The sequence below is a fragment of the Arachis ipaensis genome, chromosome B9 (genome assembly GCF_059453495.1).
Source record: "Arachis ipaensis isolate K30076 ecotype BB chromosome B9, ASM5945349v1, whole genome shotgun sequence".
Lineage (NCBI taxonomy): Eukaryota > Viridiplantae > Streptophyta > Magnoliopsida > Fabales > Fabaceae > Arachis > Arachis ipaensis.
Window position 1 is genome coordinate 10584296 of NC_142444.1, and position 15803 is coordinate 10600098.

At 35.0% G+C, this 15803-nt stretch overlaps 2 protein-coding genes across 2 annotated transcripts; one reads left to right on the forward strand and one right to left on the reverse strand.

Moving 5' to 3' along the window:
- Nucleotides 1–1024: 1024 nt before the first annotated feature.
- Nucleotides 1025–3802, reverse strand: RPL4 (ribosomal protein L4). Its single transcript, XM_016321090.3, has 2 exons — nt 2732–3802; nt 1025–1273 (listed from the first exon to the last, which is right to left on the reverse strand). Exons 1-2 carry the CDS (start codon nt 3576–3578, stop codon nt 1230–1232), a joined length of 891 nt encoding a protein of 296 aa, XP_016176576.1. The 5' UTR covers nt 3579–3802; the 3' UTR covers nt 1025–1229.
- Nucleotides 3803–12216: 8414 nt separating this feature from the next.
- On the forward strand, nt 12217–15120 carry LOC107617685 (ras-related protein RABD2a). The gene is made up of 8 exons (XM_016319512.3): nt 12217–12406; nt 13362–13434; nt 13626–13673; nt 13753–13800; nt 13961–14032; nt 14135–14290; nt 14456–14559; nt 14808–15120. Exons 1-8 carry the CDS (start codon nt 12393–12395, stop codon nt 14902–14904), a joined length of 612 nt encoding a protein of 203 aa, XP_016174998.1. The 5' UTR covers nt 12217–12392; the 3' UTR covers nt 14905–15120.
- Nucleotides 15121–15803: the final 683 nt, after the last annotated feature.

The window sequence follows — 15803 nt, forward strand, 5'->3', positions numbered from 1 at the left end:
TTCTCCGTCATCTCCATTGACACTCGAACCCAGAGATGTCCTTTACAACTAAAGATCATGGCACTATCGAACTTTACTCTTCAAAGTAAAATTCAAACTTTAGAAGATCCAAATCCAAAACTTTAGAAGATCCAAATCCGACTTTAATGGTTAAGATCAATACAGACAGGTACATAAACAGTGAAATAGAAGAAATTTAACCCACAAAATTGAAACTACCCTTTACAATAACTAAACACATTTTTTTGTGTCACATAAATCAACAGAGGGACGACAAATGACATTTGAGCTACAGCTCATCGGCGACACACGGGCCCAAACCATTCGAGTTGAGTTACGTTGGTCTGGCAACCCATGATGGCCCAAACCATACGGGCCAGGCTGCCTGTTGACAGCCCAAGGCCCTCCACCATAAAATGTGAATCATTAAAAATAAGGATCCATTCTTGCACCGACATAAAGTTGAATGGGATGGTCCAGGGTTCCGGGTAAAGAACTACCAAATTTAAATATTTAATACATTAAGAATGACCTCATCTTCAATAAGATTATATTCAAAGCTGATTAACAGCCTAGACACAGGGCTAAAAGATACGAACATGATTGCATGACAATTTGACATAGCAAGAAAATAACAACTAACAAAATAAGAGATCAATATACATGCACTTGAGCAATAAAGACTACACACAAAAAAAAAATTAGAATAACAATTAGATTCTCGAGGAATTTTTTTTGTTTTTTTTGTTAGTTTACCCAAACGGTACAGGTTGAGGACTAATTAGTTTTTGAAAAAAAGAAATACCGATTAAGTTTTCAACTATAACAAACAGGATATATATGTCCAATTACCCATATATTTTGTTATTTACAGTGCTACAAGTCCTACCACGTCAGCATGAAAAACAATGTAGTTTTGGTTATCTCTTGAGTTTTCATATAACTTTACCAATTGCTTTTTATGGTGAAGGGACAAATTAGTATTTTTTTTTCCCTCTAGGCTAATTAGTCCAAGATCAAGATCTTCAGAAATCTAAGTGTTACTTTACTCAGCAAAAAATTATTATTCAATGAATTACAACATGTGGGTAAAGGCACAGATCCTTAAACACTATTAGGATTAGAATCCTAAGAAAAAGAAACAAAAATTAAATTGGTAAAAACAAGAACTCAGGCCTTCCTTCCACTGTATCGACATTTTTTCCTCTATAAGATACGGCAAAGACCTCTCAGTTTACCACATCAGAATTATCCTCCTTGTTTGTTTCAGGTCCTGTATCCCAAATTGAATAAAGCATAAGATCATAAATTTATCACCCAAAATAACAAACTACTTCCAAGTTATATAAAAAGTGAAAAGTTGCCATTAAAGCCAAATGTGGATTAGAATGAGAAATGTATACATACAAACAGAAGAAAACTCCCCAAGTTAAGAAATAACATATAGGTAATGAAAAAGTATATGAAACCAAGAGGTGATCAGTCAAAAAGTAAACAACTTAACTAATTTATAATTATATTTAATTAATTTTATTTGTTTTTAATTTATAATATTTGATATTAATTGCTTCTCACCCCAAATTAAAATTCTGAATGATACGTTGGAGAAATAGGGGCGGGGATCACGGAACTTCCAACAATCCCGATTCTTAGTATATAAAAAAATTTATAAAATATATAAAAGAACATCCATTTAGTATGAAAAAGAAACATTCTGATACTTAGTTGAAGAAACATCCTAATGTCTAGTATAAGCACTATCCACGTTGAGGTTTTGGATTCACCCATAGGCATTTGGCTGGTTTTTGACTGGTACCCTCTTGGTTCCCTAGCATTGTTGATAAGTAATTCTATTGAACTACTGTATACATGGTAGCCACGATAATAACTTTGGAAAGAAAAATCTCAAAATAAACTGAATCCAATAACTGATGGGATTATCCAATATGCAGAAACACGTTGAATAACAACAATGTAACTTGAATTAAGTAACAGCAAGTGGAAACCATAGCTTTGCAGATTAGAATTGTAGTTTCCGAAATAAATTAATCAGAATGCAACACATTTTTATAACACTAGCAGTGTAAAATGGCTTGGTTATTGTTTCGGACTTGGTATATGAATTTGTATGAAATCCATAGTGCAGAGAATAGAAAAACAAATAATTCTCAAAGCTGAAGAAGTTCAAAACTTTCAATAGCAGCAAAACTCTAAAAAACTTTTCAGATCCCAGTAGCATCTTAAGTAGTGACATGCTACTATACCATTTGGACAACAATAACCTTCAAGATGCTTGGCAACACTACCATAATGATTCAATTACAAAGTCCTAACAATGGAACCGCAAACTTAAGCCAATGAAAAACAACAAATGCAATGAACACAATTCAAGGTAACAACTCTATCAGCATTATTGGGCCAATATGAATAATCTGGCAATTTCAGGTTAGGACATTGATTAGGTAAACACATTTATGACACGACGACTTTAAAATTATAATTTGTATAAACTTAAGAGATTATTCAGCCAACTAAGGGTCCTTGTTCGAATAGTGTTCTTACAAGCATTTTTCAACATACTTCACTTCTAACTTAATTCCACTTCAAAAAGATTTAAAACTAAGTATTTTTCTAATTCTGAAATTTTTGGGAGCCTATCTAACAAATCATTAACACATGTAACTAGTAACCGTAGCAAGTAAAAATTGCCCAAGAACACAAAATCAAGTACCTTCTTCTGCTACTCCTTCATCTTCATAATCTTCTTCTTCTTCTTCTTCATCATCTTCATCATCACCACCCTGGTAATCAACCCCATACCTCTGATTCAAGTAATCCACAGCAGCAGGTGTAAGCACAAGCTTATCAGCATTCAAAATATCAAACAAATTCAGCGTCCTCGGCGTCAAAACCTTCACCGTCCCAATGTTCCGGCTCGAAAGCACAACGTTCTCCGGCACCTCCATCATCAAGAACATGGCCTTTTCCTTAGGGTCCAGTCCCCACCGCTTCATCGCCGCAATGAACTCCTTCGTCTTCGGCTTCCCCTGAAACTCCTCCGCGAAGTCCTCGACCACGAACGTGTTCACCGCCGCGCTCGCCATCGCGGTGGAAATCGCAAGCCTCTTTTCCTTCCTGTTTATTTTGATGCTCCAGTCCCTGGGCTTGGGCCCGAAAATGACACCTCCGCCGGGCCTGAGCGGTGTCCTGTTGGACCCCCTGCGGGCCCGGCCGGTCTTCTTCTGCGGATAGGGTTTTCTCCCTCCGCCGCGAACCTCGGCCCGCGTTAGGGTTGAGGCGGTGCCACGGCGCTTGTTTTGGAGGTCGGTGATGATTGCGCGGTGGACGACGGCGCGTGCGGTGTCGGGAGGGGCGGCGCGAAGGTCGAGTTGCGCTTCGCCGATTTTGTCGCCGGAAAATGAGAGAAGCGGTAGGGTTGCGGCTTTGCACGCGACGGAGAGAGAGTGAGAGAAGGGTTTTGATGGTGAGGGTAGTTTGGGGATTTTGGTATTGTTGAAGAAGATAGAGGAAGAGAAGAAGGAGAGGGAGGTTGAGGGTGGTGTTGTGAGTGAACACATTGTTGTGGTTTATCCGAGTTTCGCTGAGTCAGTAACTCGCACTTCTGCTGTTGTTGCTGCTGCTTCTATCCTATCCACTAAAGGGATAGATAGGGAGTGGTGGTTACTCGGGAAATTGGTAAACCAGCTAGCTTAACTTAACTTCATTATTACTGGAGACTTGAGAGTTGAGACCCTTTTCTTTCTCGTTATTTTTCTTTGGAAAAGTATACGGAACTAAGTATGACGAGCTATTAACTGAATAACTCAATTATTTATAATTATTTTATTTAGTTTTATTCAATTATAATATAGAATATTTGTTATTAATTGCTTGATATATTAAAATTAAGAGGTCTGCTACACATACAAGTTTTTTTGGCTTACAAGTTTTACAAGTCTAATAAAACACATGCATTACATTTAATTAACGCATTACACACTTCCACATTCAAGAGTAAATAAAACGCACGTTATTCAACAACTTCCTGTTTCCAAAGCGCACTACTCACTATACATTATGAACGACTATTCTTCTTCTTCCTCCATGAAAATAATTTTCTTGCCAAATTTGAAGATAATAGAACTTCAAAAATACACACAAACGATTACAGAAATACACCCAAAGGATTACAGAAATACACCCAAACGGTTACAGGAATTCACCCAAACGATTCTAGAAATACACCCAAAGGATTATAGAAATACACTTAAAGGATTACAAAAATACACCCAAAGGATTTAAGAAATACACCTAAAATTCGTTGAAGTACACCTTATGCATATTTCAGAACTCTTTCTCTTTCTCCTCCTCATCTTCTGCTGCTTCTTCTTCTTCAAAAACGATTTCAGAGCTTGATGTCAAAAAACAATGGAAATTGAGAATAACGAAGAAAGAAAACAGAGAGAAAAGCACGTAAATGAAGAAGAAGAACAGAAAGAGGAAGAAAAACGTGCAGCAAGAAGAAGAAGGAGGAGAAAGAGAAGGCAAGAAACGAAAGAAAAGAAGAAGAAAAGGAAGAGGAAGAAGAACGTGCAAGAAGAAGAATAACGAGAAAGAGAAGGCAAGAAACGAAAGAAAAGAAGAAGAAGAAGAAGAGGAAGAGGAAGAAGAACGTGCAGCAAGAAGAAGAAGAAGGAGAAAGAGAAGGCAAGAAATGAAAGAAAAGAAGAAGAAGAAGAAGAAGAAGAAGAAGAAGAAGAAGAAGAAGAAGAACGTAGACCTTGCATCGCGTTTTTAGGATTTATTCGTTAATTAACTTGTAAAGCATACAAGCCCTAATGACTTGTATGCAGAGTTTTTCTGTAAAATTAAATTGAGTAATACGTTTAACCAATTTCGATAGGAATCACGGAAGTGGACTCCCAGCTTTTGTTTCTTCACTTTTTCTCTTTTTATAACTACGGTGCATCGGTTCACTCTTCCACACAGCAACAGCGCCGACCTTTTTCATTTAACGGGTTAATACTCAAATTCGTCCCCGAAAGATTACGCGATCTTCATTTTCGTCTTCGAATGATTTTTTTTTAATCAAATTAGTCCCTGAAAGATAAAAAAAAAAGAGTCAAATTAGTCCTTCTATCAGTTGGACGATGACATGGCATGTTAAATGCCACGTGTCACTTGACATGTAGAAAAGATTTTTATAGTCAAAATAGTCCTTAAAAGTCCAAACGTATGTCATTTTCATCCCTCAAATTTTAAAAATTAGTCAAACTAGTCCTTATATAATTTTTTTTATTTTTTCTTCATAATATTAAATTTGAAATATTTTTTGATATTACTAATTTTAATAGAAATGTAATTGACAAACAAAACATTAGTAATTGTATCTTTTTCTTCTTAAAAATTTTTTTCAATAAAATTATCTCTCTCTTTTAATTCTTCTCAAAATCTCTCTTATTCTTTTCTATTCTAAAATATTTTTCTTACATACATTTTGCTGGAATATATATATATATATATATATATATATATATATATATATATATACTCAAAATTGAAATGTATGTATTTATTAACCTAAACAAAGTTATATGCTCGAAATCAAAATTTATGTATGTTAAGCTAAACAAAGTTACACCACTATTTTTTTCTACTACATCTTTTTTTTTGTCTATTACGGTATTACTTACGTATAGAATGTAATGATAGTAATACTTAGAGTCAAAATTTGTGGATCTTCTTGAATTTTGACTCTAAGTATCACTACCATTACATCCTATATGTAAGTAATACCGTAATGGAAAAAAATATGTAGTAGAAAAAAAAATAGTGGTATAACTTTGTTTAAGTTAACATACATAAATTTTGATTTTGAGCATATAACTTTGTTTAGATTAATAAAAACATACATTTCAATTTTGAGTATATATATATATATATATATATATATATATATATATATATATATATATATATATATATATTTCCAGTAAAATGTATGTAAGAACAAGGTTTTAGAATATAAAAGAATAAGAGAGATTTTGAGAAGAATTAAAGGAGAGAGATAATTTTATTGAAAAAAAATTTTAAGAAGAAAAGATACAATTACTAATGTTTTGTTTGTCAATTATATTTCTATTAAAATTAGTAGTATCAAAAAATATTTCAAATTTAATATTATGAAGAAAAAATAAAAAAAATATATAAGGACTAGTTTGACTAATTTTTAAAATTTGAGGGATGAAAATGACTTACGTCAGGACTTTCAAAGACTATTTTGACTATAAAAATCTTTTTTACATGTCAAGTGACACGTGGCGTTGACCGTGGCGTTGACCTGCCACGTGGCGTGCCACGTCATCGTCCAACTGACAGCAGGACTAATTTGACTTATTTTTTATCTTTCAGGGACTAATTTGATTGAAAAAATCATCCGGGGACGAAAATGAAGATCGCGTAATCTTTCGGGGACGAATTTGAGTATTAACCCTTCATTTAACCATCCTATCTGTCATCTCCTGTTCGATTTTTTGCTGTCTGTGCCACTATTAGCAGTGTTATTTGTGAGCGTGGTGCAAATATTGTTCAAAGTTGTAGTGCATCCTTTAATTCATCTACTCATCAATTGTCTCTACCCTCTTCATCAAATCATCCAACTCATGGTTGCCTCGTCGCTTCTTCTCATTGTGTGCCGTAATTAGCGGCGACATTCGTGAGCGTGGTACAAGTGGTGTTCACAACTTGATAACATCCCCATTCTCCCGCAAGGACCATCACGCCTAGCCTTTCCTTCACAAAGAAATTGTCGTCGTGGTGCAAGGCTTCCGGAAGAGGCATCGTCCATGGAGTTTTCAATCCTAGAAGGAGTATTGAATAACACATTGATCAATTCAACGGAAGGCAATGAAGAATTGAGTATGGGTAATGTTGTTATTTAACAGGGATCTAAGGTATGTTGGAGAGGTTGGTCTTGCATTATAGAAAATTTTATGACAATGTGTTATGTATGTTTCTTATTCATGCTAATTAGATGTTTTTTTAGTTGATTTATTTGGGAAAATCTGGTACAATAATGTGGTTACTCGAGATATTAATGAAGAGGTGTGTTTTTATCTTGAACATGTTTTAGTTAACACTAGTTTATATATCGGTATGAGTGGATATCTCTTGGTGTAAACGCTCGAAAAACTATTTTGCTTGACTCCTATATGTGTTTGCACTATTTTTTGATATTTTGTATTGAAGTGGTTCGTTATATAGTAATGATCTCAAGTTGATAAAGGTTTTTTTTTTTGTGTCTTTGATTAAAAGTCGACGAAATTACCGATATCATTGTGATGGAAAAAGATGAATTGGAATTGAGACATGAGGTTTGAATTATTCCTTGTTGTTTGTTACCACATTATAATTAGTTCGTTCATGCTAGTTTTAATTGGTACTGCCATTGAACATTTGGTTTTGTGAATTGCATTACAGTTGCCGAATTATAGTGGAATCAGTGAAAAGGAAATCCCAGTCATAGGAATGTGTTTTAATTCGTTGTCTCTGGCATAGAAATTTTATGTAAATTATGCAAAGAAAGTTGGGTTCGTAACTAAAGTTAAGAACACGAATTTCGACAAGATGAAGAAGGAATCAAAGATACCCATTAATCAATCTATTCACTGCACCCGAGAAGGTTATTGGGAGTCTCAAGTGAAGGCAGCAACTCAGAAACACAGAATAACAGCCACGAGATGTAAAGCAAGGATGTATGTCATGTTGGACATGGAGAAGGAAAGTTGGATTGTGTCTAAATTAGAATTGAGGCATTCCCACCCCTGTTCGGCTAAGAAAGCGATCCACTATTATGAGTACAGGGAGTTGACCATCCATGATAAGTGCGTCATTACGGATAACAACGAGGCTGGCATAAAATCCAACAAGACATACCTAGCACTGGCTAACGAGGTTGGTGGGTCTTCAAACTTGAGTTTTTCAGAAAAGGATGTCAGAAGTTAAATCACAAGCAAACTCCGCTGTGTTGACGAGAACGCGGACTTTAAGGAGATGATGAATTACTTCGTTCAAATGAAAGAGATCAATCCCAACTTCTTTTATGCCATAGATGTTGACAATGATAATAAGTTCAAGAGCGCACTATGGATATATGCAATGTGCAGGGCTTCGTATGAATATTATGGAGATGTGGTGTCGTTCGACACCACGTACGGAAGAAACAAATCTGTATACTTATGGGTCAATTGCAAAAGCATTTATTTTTTTAATTTGTTTTTATGTCCGTCATTTGTTGCTGGTGTTTTCGCAGGCATGGTCTACTGTTTGCATTATTTATCGGTGTCAACCACCATGAAAAGTCTACTCTTTTTTGTTGTGTTTTATTTGGGAGCGAGGAGATCCTTAGTTTTGAGTGGGTGTTCACGCAATGGGTGAAATGTGTGGGGAACTGTGTAAAACCCGTGAAATTAATGAATGATTAGCCAATAAATTAATTACTAATCCAAGAAATTATAAAATCGAATTTTATAGTTTAATGAGGCAGAACTAATTAAAACATAAATTTTGACACTAATTTTAAAGAATTTGACCCAAGATTGAGCCGAACGGACCGAACCGGACCCGAACAGGGCCCAAGGCCCAACCCAACTCAACAAAACAAAAGAGCTTCAACACTTTCTCCCCTCTCTCATTAAGAAACACGCTGGAATCACAAAGGAGGAGAAGGAAGAACTCAAAACCCTTCGTTCTTGATTCAATCTCACATAACTTTTGATCTAAAATTTCGATTGTCGCACCGTTTGCGGCCATGTGTTCACCGTGTCGAGCTCTACAAAGCTCAGTACTCAATTTGGTAAGTAATACATATCTTCAGTTTCAATTCTCTCATCCCCAATTTCAAAAATTCAATGTTGTGAGGTGTTGAGATTTTGATTTTTTTATGTTTCAGGATCCAATTAGCTTGAAAAATTAGCGAGTTTTTTTACTTGAGGTACGGGTAAAGTAAGGGCCCTCAAACCCTAGTGAATCTCTTGATTATATTTGTTTTGGTATTGAAATTTGGTATATGAATGTGATAATATGTGTTAGGTAGTGTATATGTGAATTTGGAACTCATTTGAAGAGATTGGAAGCTTGGTTGAGCCTTGGGTGCTAAAGTTGTGGTGTTGGAGGCTTGTGATCTTGCCATTTTGGGTGTCTTTGGCTTAGGGGAGAAATCGACCAATGTATGATTTTGGTTTCTCGTATGTAATATATAATATCTTGTGAAAACTTAGGCTATACAACCATAGGATAAGATGAATCACATGTTGGTGTATATGTGGTAGTTTTGATTATTAAATTATGTGTTATTTGATGTGGGTATTAGGTATGTTGGTTGTTAAATGGACGTGGTGAATGGTTGATGAAATAATGATTATTTTAAATAACAATGATATATTAATGATTGAGTATAGATGTGGTATTGATAGTGAATGGTTGAGGTTGGAATTGGTGAAGTTGTGTATGGAAGTGCTATGATATGAATGTGAAATAATAAGATGTGCTTTGGTATGTTTTGGTGTTGTTTGAAGGCTTAGAGTGTTGGTATGAGTTATGATTTTGGTAAAATAGAGGTTGGAGAAGTTTTGTGAAAAACTGAATTTTTGGACAAACTTTGGCGAGGCATAACTCGGCTTTCGGACTCCCAAACTTTTTTCAAACTTATTTTATATAAAAATTAGGTCCGTGAAGTTTACACCGTTCAAAGAACGGATGAAAAACGATTTTTAACGAAAGAGTTATGCGCGTCGGAAGTTGGAGATGTAAAATATGAAATCTGCAATTGTATCAGCTTTTTAAGGAAAACGCAGGTGGCACGTACGCGGACTTATGGCTGTGTACGCGGCCATTTGCCTTTGTCCGGAGAACTTGCGTATGCGGGCAAGTGCTGCATACGCAGGATGGAAAAATTGACACCCCGCGTATGCGCAACATGGCATGCGTACGCGGGCCCCTATTTTTCAGCAAACTGAGTTTTCTGATTTAAATATGATTTTGAGCCTCTAAACCCCTATTTTTACTCTCTAGGACCCTAGAATTGAGTTGTAATTATAGTCAAAAGGGGTTGAACTATGAAGGGGTAGTAACTTAGGAGTGAAGCAAGTTGTGAAATAATTGAATGAAAATAACAGCAAACAAAAAATAGAATTGAAATGACTGAAATAAAAATGGAGTCTCCCAATACTTATATTTTCTGAGCGTCAGTGTGACTAGAAATTTTTAAAGTGAGTGAGTGTGTGAATGAATGGAAGCTCCTCTAACTTATTGAAATTAATCCTATTTATAGAAAAAAAAGTTCTAAGTTAATTGGTATAACTTTGGACTTTAAGCAAATTTGAATTTCAAGTAGTTTTTGCACCTCAAGCAAACTTGGGCACCAAGTATAAGATAACTTGACCACTAAGCCTAATTCATTCTTATTTTCTCCAACCATAATATGCTTCATGCATGTATGATCTTTGACTTTAATTGTTGAATTCTTTCCAACGTTGACTATTTGTACCAAATTTGGCATAACAATAGGTTTAAACAATCCTTCCCAAATGGAATGGACTAATTACAACCTTATCAAATGCTTTATATAGAATTAAAAACGTTTTCGATGTGTAAATAGTCATTTCTAATCGTGAAAGATTCGAACACTGATAAAACTGATCATGAAATAACAAAATTAAAGTTGTATCCATAAAAGATCGACTTTCTACAATAAAACTATCTAAACCCTAAAAAACTACCTAAAAACCTTAAATTACCCTTCCCTCACTCATCATCATCATCACATTACTCTCTCTCTCTCTCTCTCTCTCTCTCTCTCTCTCTCTCTCTCTCTCTCTCTCTCTCTCTCTCAGAGCACAGGCTTGCCGCTCAAATCCTCCTTTTCCCCCTTCCATTCACCATTGCTATTTTCGGGTCCCTCTCTGCATGCGTCTACCTTCACTACCACTATCTTCAAAACTGATGAGCAATGGATTCTATTTTTCCCGATTCAAGCTCTTCCCACAACCTCTAGCGCCAACCCAGGCTTGCTTTTGCGACCTTGTGAAGCTCGGAGAACTCGCCGTTGAAGCTTAATGTGAAAACTTTGGGGAAGAGAAGAAAGTTCTACTTTTCGGTTGGAATTCGGGTCAAATCGGTTGGTATTTGGATTTTGCAAGTGGGACTAGGAATGCGTCGCTGAGGAAAGCGAAAGTGGTGGCTTTTTCGGCGCTGGAGACAGTAGCGACTCCGAATGCGAGTGGAATTTCGAAATGCACCGCCACAATCTCCTGCTCCAAAGGTTGAGTGACCAAATTCACCGTTGAACACCTTTAACATTAAACAGATTCAACAATGGCAGCAAAATGTTCAAGTATAGAGCAACGAAGTGGTCGTATCTATTCGAATGACTTTTCAATTCTTGTAGAAGAAGGAAGGTAGTTTCATTGGGAATAATAATGTTGGAGGAGGGAGTAAAGGTTAGGAATTTTTTTTTTGGGACTTTTTTTTATTATTTCTACTAACTAATATGAGCTATATTTTGTTCAATTTTAGATGGAGTTGATAATTTTGATGATGTTCTTTTTGTTCATGTTTTTAATTTTGTGGAGAATTTTCTAGAGTAATTCTATGACTAATGCTGATGATTTTTTTTTTGACAAATTTTCTGTGATTAACCCCATTAGCAGCACGCTTTAAAATAGGAAAAAAATGTTATAACCAGCACTGCAAAAAAAAAAAAGAACAAATAAAATTTTTTGGTAGTCTTTTAGAGTTTAGATAGTTTTATTTTTTGGAGTTGATCTTTCATAGGTACAACTTTAATTTTATTATTTTATGGTCAATTTTATTAGTGTTTGAATCTTTCATATTCAGAGCTATTTACTTGTTTTCATTCATGTAATTTTATTTTTAATATTTTTTATTTATTTTAAATTTATTCCTAGACGCTTTTGATTTTGTTTTTAACATTTTAGATAGAATTAACGTTTAAAAATAATTTTGATATAAATAAAAAATATTAAAAATAAAATTAAACATGAGTAATAATTTTAAAGAAAATAATAAGCGGTACTAACAAAAATCATGTTTTATTTTATTTTATTATTACTATTAATTATTTTCACTAGCAAGGATTGCGCATGACTGGATTTTATTTATTTTAATTTTTAAAATTTAATTAAAAAAAAAAAGAAAAAGAAAAGCAGCAGAACAAACAAATAGATCTTAGTTTTTGTTTCTCCTCTTTCAACTCCGTTCCGTTTTTTCTCCCAAATCCCCGGTTCCCTTCCACGTGGAGCACCGGATCCTTTCTCCGCCATTAACCCTCCTTTTTCCGGCGACTTCACGGCTCCCTCCGATTCTCCTCCTCCATGAATCCCGAGTAGTACGTCCCTCTATTTCTCTCACTCCCTCCATATTTTAGTATCGGCTTTGAATCTCTTGTGCCTCTTCGTGAATTGTTTCGACAAATTCAATTCCTTTCGTGGTTTTCGTTTGGAGTTCCTCGAAACAGTAATTTCCGTTGATTAGTTGATAACCCTAGATTGGATCAGCTTCATATATTATGCTGTGAGGAGGTTGATAACCTTAGAAGTTGTTTATTATTATTGTTATTATTTTTAAAAAGTACTAAAGTATCTTCTGTGGAAATGGATTTTTACTCTTCAAATTGTGTCCTTTTTTGGGTTGGTTCAGTGGTTCCTTGATCTTGACCATTATTGGTGAGCTTCTGTGTTTTACTTCCGAGTATTTTAGCATTTTTATAAAAATTGACCAAATATAAGAATGAAAAGAAAAGAAGAGAGAATACAAACGAGAATCTTAGTTTATGATCGAATTATAGCTCCCTTAACATTTTTTTTTCTTTTGCGGGGGGTGGGGGGAATAGGTTACGTTACATTCGAAATTCCTGAATAAATTTTTCTTTTAACCAAGTTAGGTTAGTGTGATGAGGACTAATGACCCACCTTTGGAATTATTGCTTCCTACAATAATGCCAATTGATAAGATTTAACATAACAATTGACACGGATTTCACCCTTGTGTTATTACATCATGTTTTAGGGCTTCAAATAGATGGATCCTAAGGAAATTGCGAAAGAACTTGTCAAGAGAGATTTAATCATAAAGGGACCAAGTTCAGACATGATTCTGGATAGAGCTCAATAATGTTGTTTGATCCGTGGAGCTGCTAAAACATTGTTTTTGTTGTTGTTGTTGTAGTAGTAGCAGTACATACTATGTTTGTCTTTATGTACATGAAATGATTTTGGTTGTCCATGAAGTAGATCTCTGTCATTTAGTTGGCAAACTTAATCTGTTGCGGTTATCCTTTGCAGTGATTATCTGTTCAAGCTCCTTCTTATTGGAGACTCTGGTGTTGGCAAATCATGTCTTCTTCTGAGATTTGCTGTAAGCCATCTACCGCATCTAATTCTAAAATTTTTCTTTGTTGTGTTCTTTTACCTTGCTGTCATTGTTGGTCTTTGAGTGAAAATGTGATGCGTATTAAAGTAATCTTTGAAGCATTACTTATTGAATTTATATGCATTACTGTTGCTGCTAAATACATTAGTTAAATAAATTTTATTGTTTATTTCCAGGATGATTCATACATTGAGAGCTACATTAGCACCATCGGAGTTGATTTTGTGAGTACATTTGCAAATATTTAGCTTGAACTCATTTGAAAATGTGTTTTAACTGATCATTTCGTGTTGTTGTCTGTAGAAAATACGAACTGTTGAGCAGGATGGGAAGACGATTAAACTTCAGATTGTATGTATCTGATTGCTTTATTTGCTAACATTTCTTTTGATTAAGCTTAAGAAATATGTTTTAATATTTCTGCCATGTTTATAGACCATGTGGATAACTGAACTTCATGGCCATATTGATTTATTGTTTCCTACATTGCTTTACAATCTGTTTCTTGTAGTGGGATACTGCTGGACAAGAACGGTTTAGAACAATAACCAGTAGCTACTATCGCGGGGCACATGGAATCATTGTGAGTGATGAATGTCCTGACATTTAATTTTAAATATTGAAAATTCCCTATCTATGGGGATCACTTAAGGTGAGCTACTGACTGCTTTTTCTTTGCTGGCAGATTGTTTATGATGTGACAGATGAAGAGAGCTTCAATAATGTGAAGCAGTGGCTCAGTGAAATCGATCGCTATGCTAGTGACAACGTCAACAAACTCTTAGTTGGAAACAAGAGTGATCTGACAGCAAATAGAGTTGTCTCATATGAAACAGCCAAAGTACAGCTTTAATACACATACTCGATTTTCTGTTGTTTTCTCATGAAGGAAATAACTTCTACTCTTCAACTCTGTTCAATTTTTCTGCTAGTGGGGTGATTCATATTGGTCTTGTTTCTGCTTCAGCATTTGTAACCAGTTCTTTTCCTTGTACTCCTATTGCAGGCGTTTGCCGATGAAATAGGCATTCCTTTTATGGAAACTAGTGCAAAAGACTCTACAAATGTCGAACAAGCATTCATGGCCATGTCTGCTGCCATCAAGAATAGGTAATTTGTTCCTGATTCTTATTTAATGATAGATGATAGATATTAGGGAAAATCTCCAAGTTTGGTGTCACTTGGCCAGTTGGCCATGTATTGGTTATTGCCTTCCTGGAATTATGATTGATAATTTATCAACGGTGTTTTGACTTTTGAGAGCTTTAGTGTCAAATCTGAAATTTTATGCTATTCTTTTCTGGCATTGATTTCGTTCAAGCATGTTATCTTACGCTTTATTTGTGACATCAATATAGAATGGCGAGCCAACCAGCCGCAAACAATGCAAGGCCTCCCACAGTGCAGATCAAAGGACAGCCAGTTGGACAGAAAAGTGGGTGTTGCTCTTCCTAGTCAGATAATGTTACAGATCCTTTTTCACTTGGTCTGCTAGTTGCTCTGTTCCATGTAAGATTTGTCATTTTAGTAAGTAGTGGATCCATGTCATATAATTTGTCCTGTGGTTTGAGAATTGACCTAGATGATCCCATTCTTTACATATACTTAAATGGTATGTTTGGGCTTATTATATTAGCACTCGTTAATGATAAATCTATATCTTCCAGCTCATATCTTCACTAAGTTTTCTTTCAGTTTCTGTCTTAGAACTGTATAATTTTGCACAATATGTACCCTATAATAAATGTTTATCTGGTTCTAGCCGTCACTCCCTGACTTGTATAAAAGGAATTGATTTTGCTAACATGTATATCTTGGTAACGGATATTAATGGATATTAATGAAGCAAGAAAAGATCTTGGTTCTAGCACCTGTTCAAAAAGGCAGATTTGAACCTCATGCCCAATGGCACACCTAATTTCACGTGAAGCTTTGGACTTGTTCGGTTGCTCTATTTGGTTACACAGGAAAGTGCAGGAGAAATTCTACATCAAATTGCCATACAACCGATAAAATTTTTTGGGCCTTTTCCCAAAGTTCTATTTGTCGATGTTTTTTTAAATGAACGTCCGGTGATGCAAAATACTGAGCCTCTTCGTATGGAGGTTTTGGCTTACTATTTTTACTAGATAGAATGGAGATAAAATAAAGCAAGTTTACAATAGAAATGGTAGAGAGCTACTAAAATTTATTCTTTTTTGACTATTATTTTTAATCATCAATCTAATTTTTTTAGTTTAGTAATTTAACAATATACTTTAGCTTATATATTTAAACATCGATGACTAAACGATAAATTCTATTGGTCTTTTAACATTTTTCAATTTACAATCATCGCAAATATTATCTGGGAA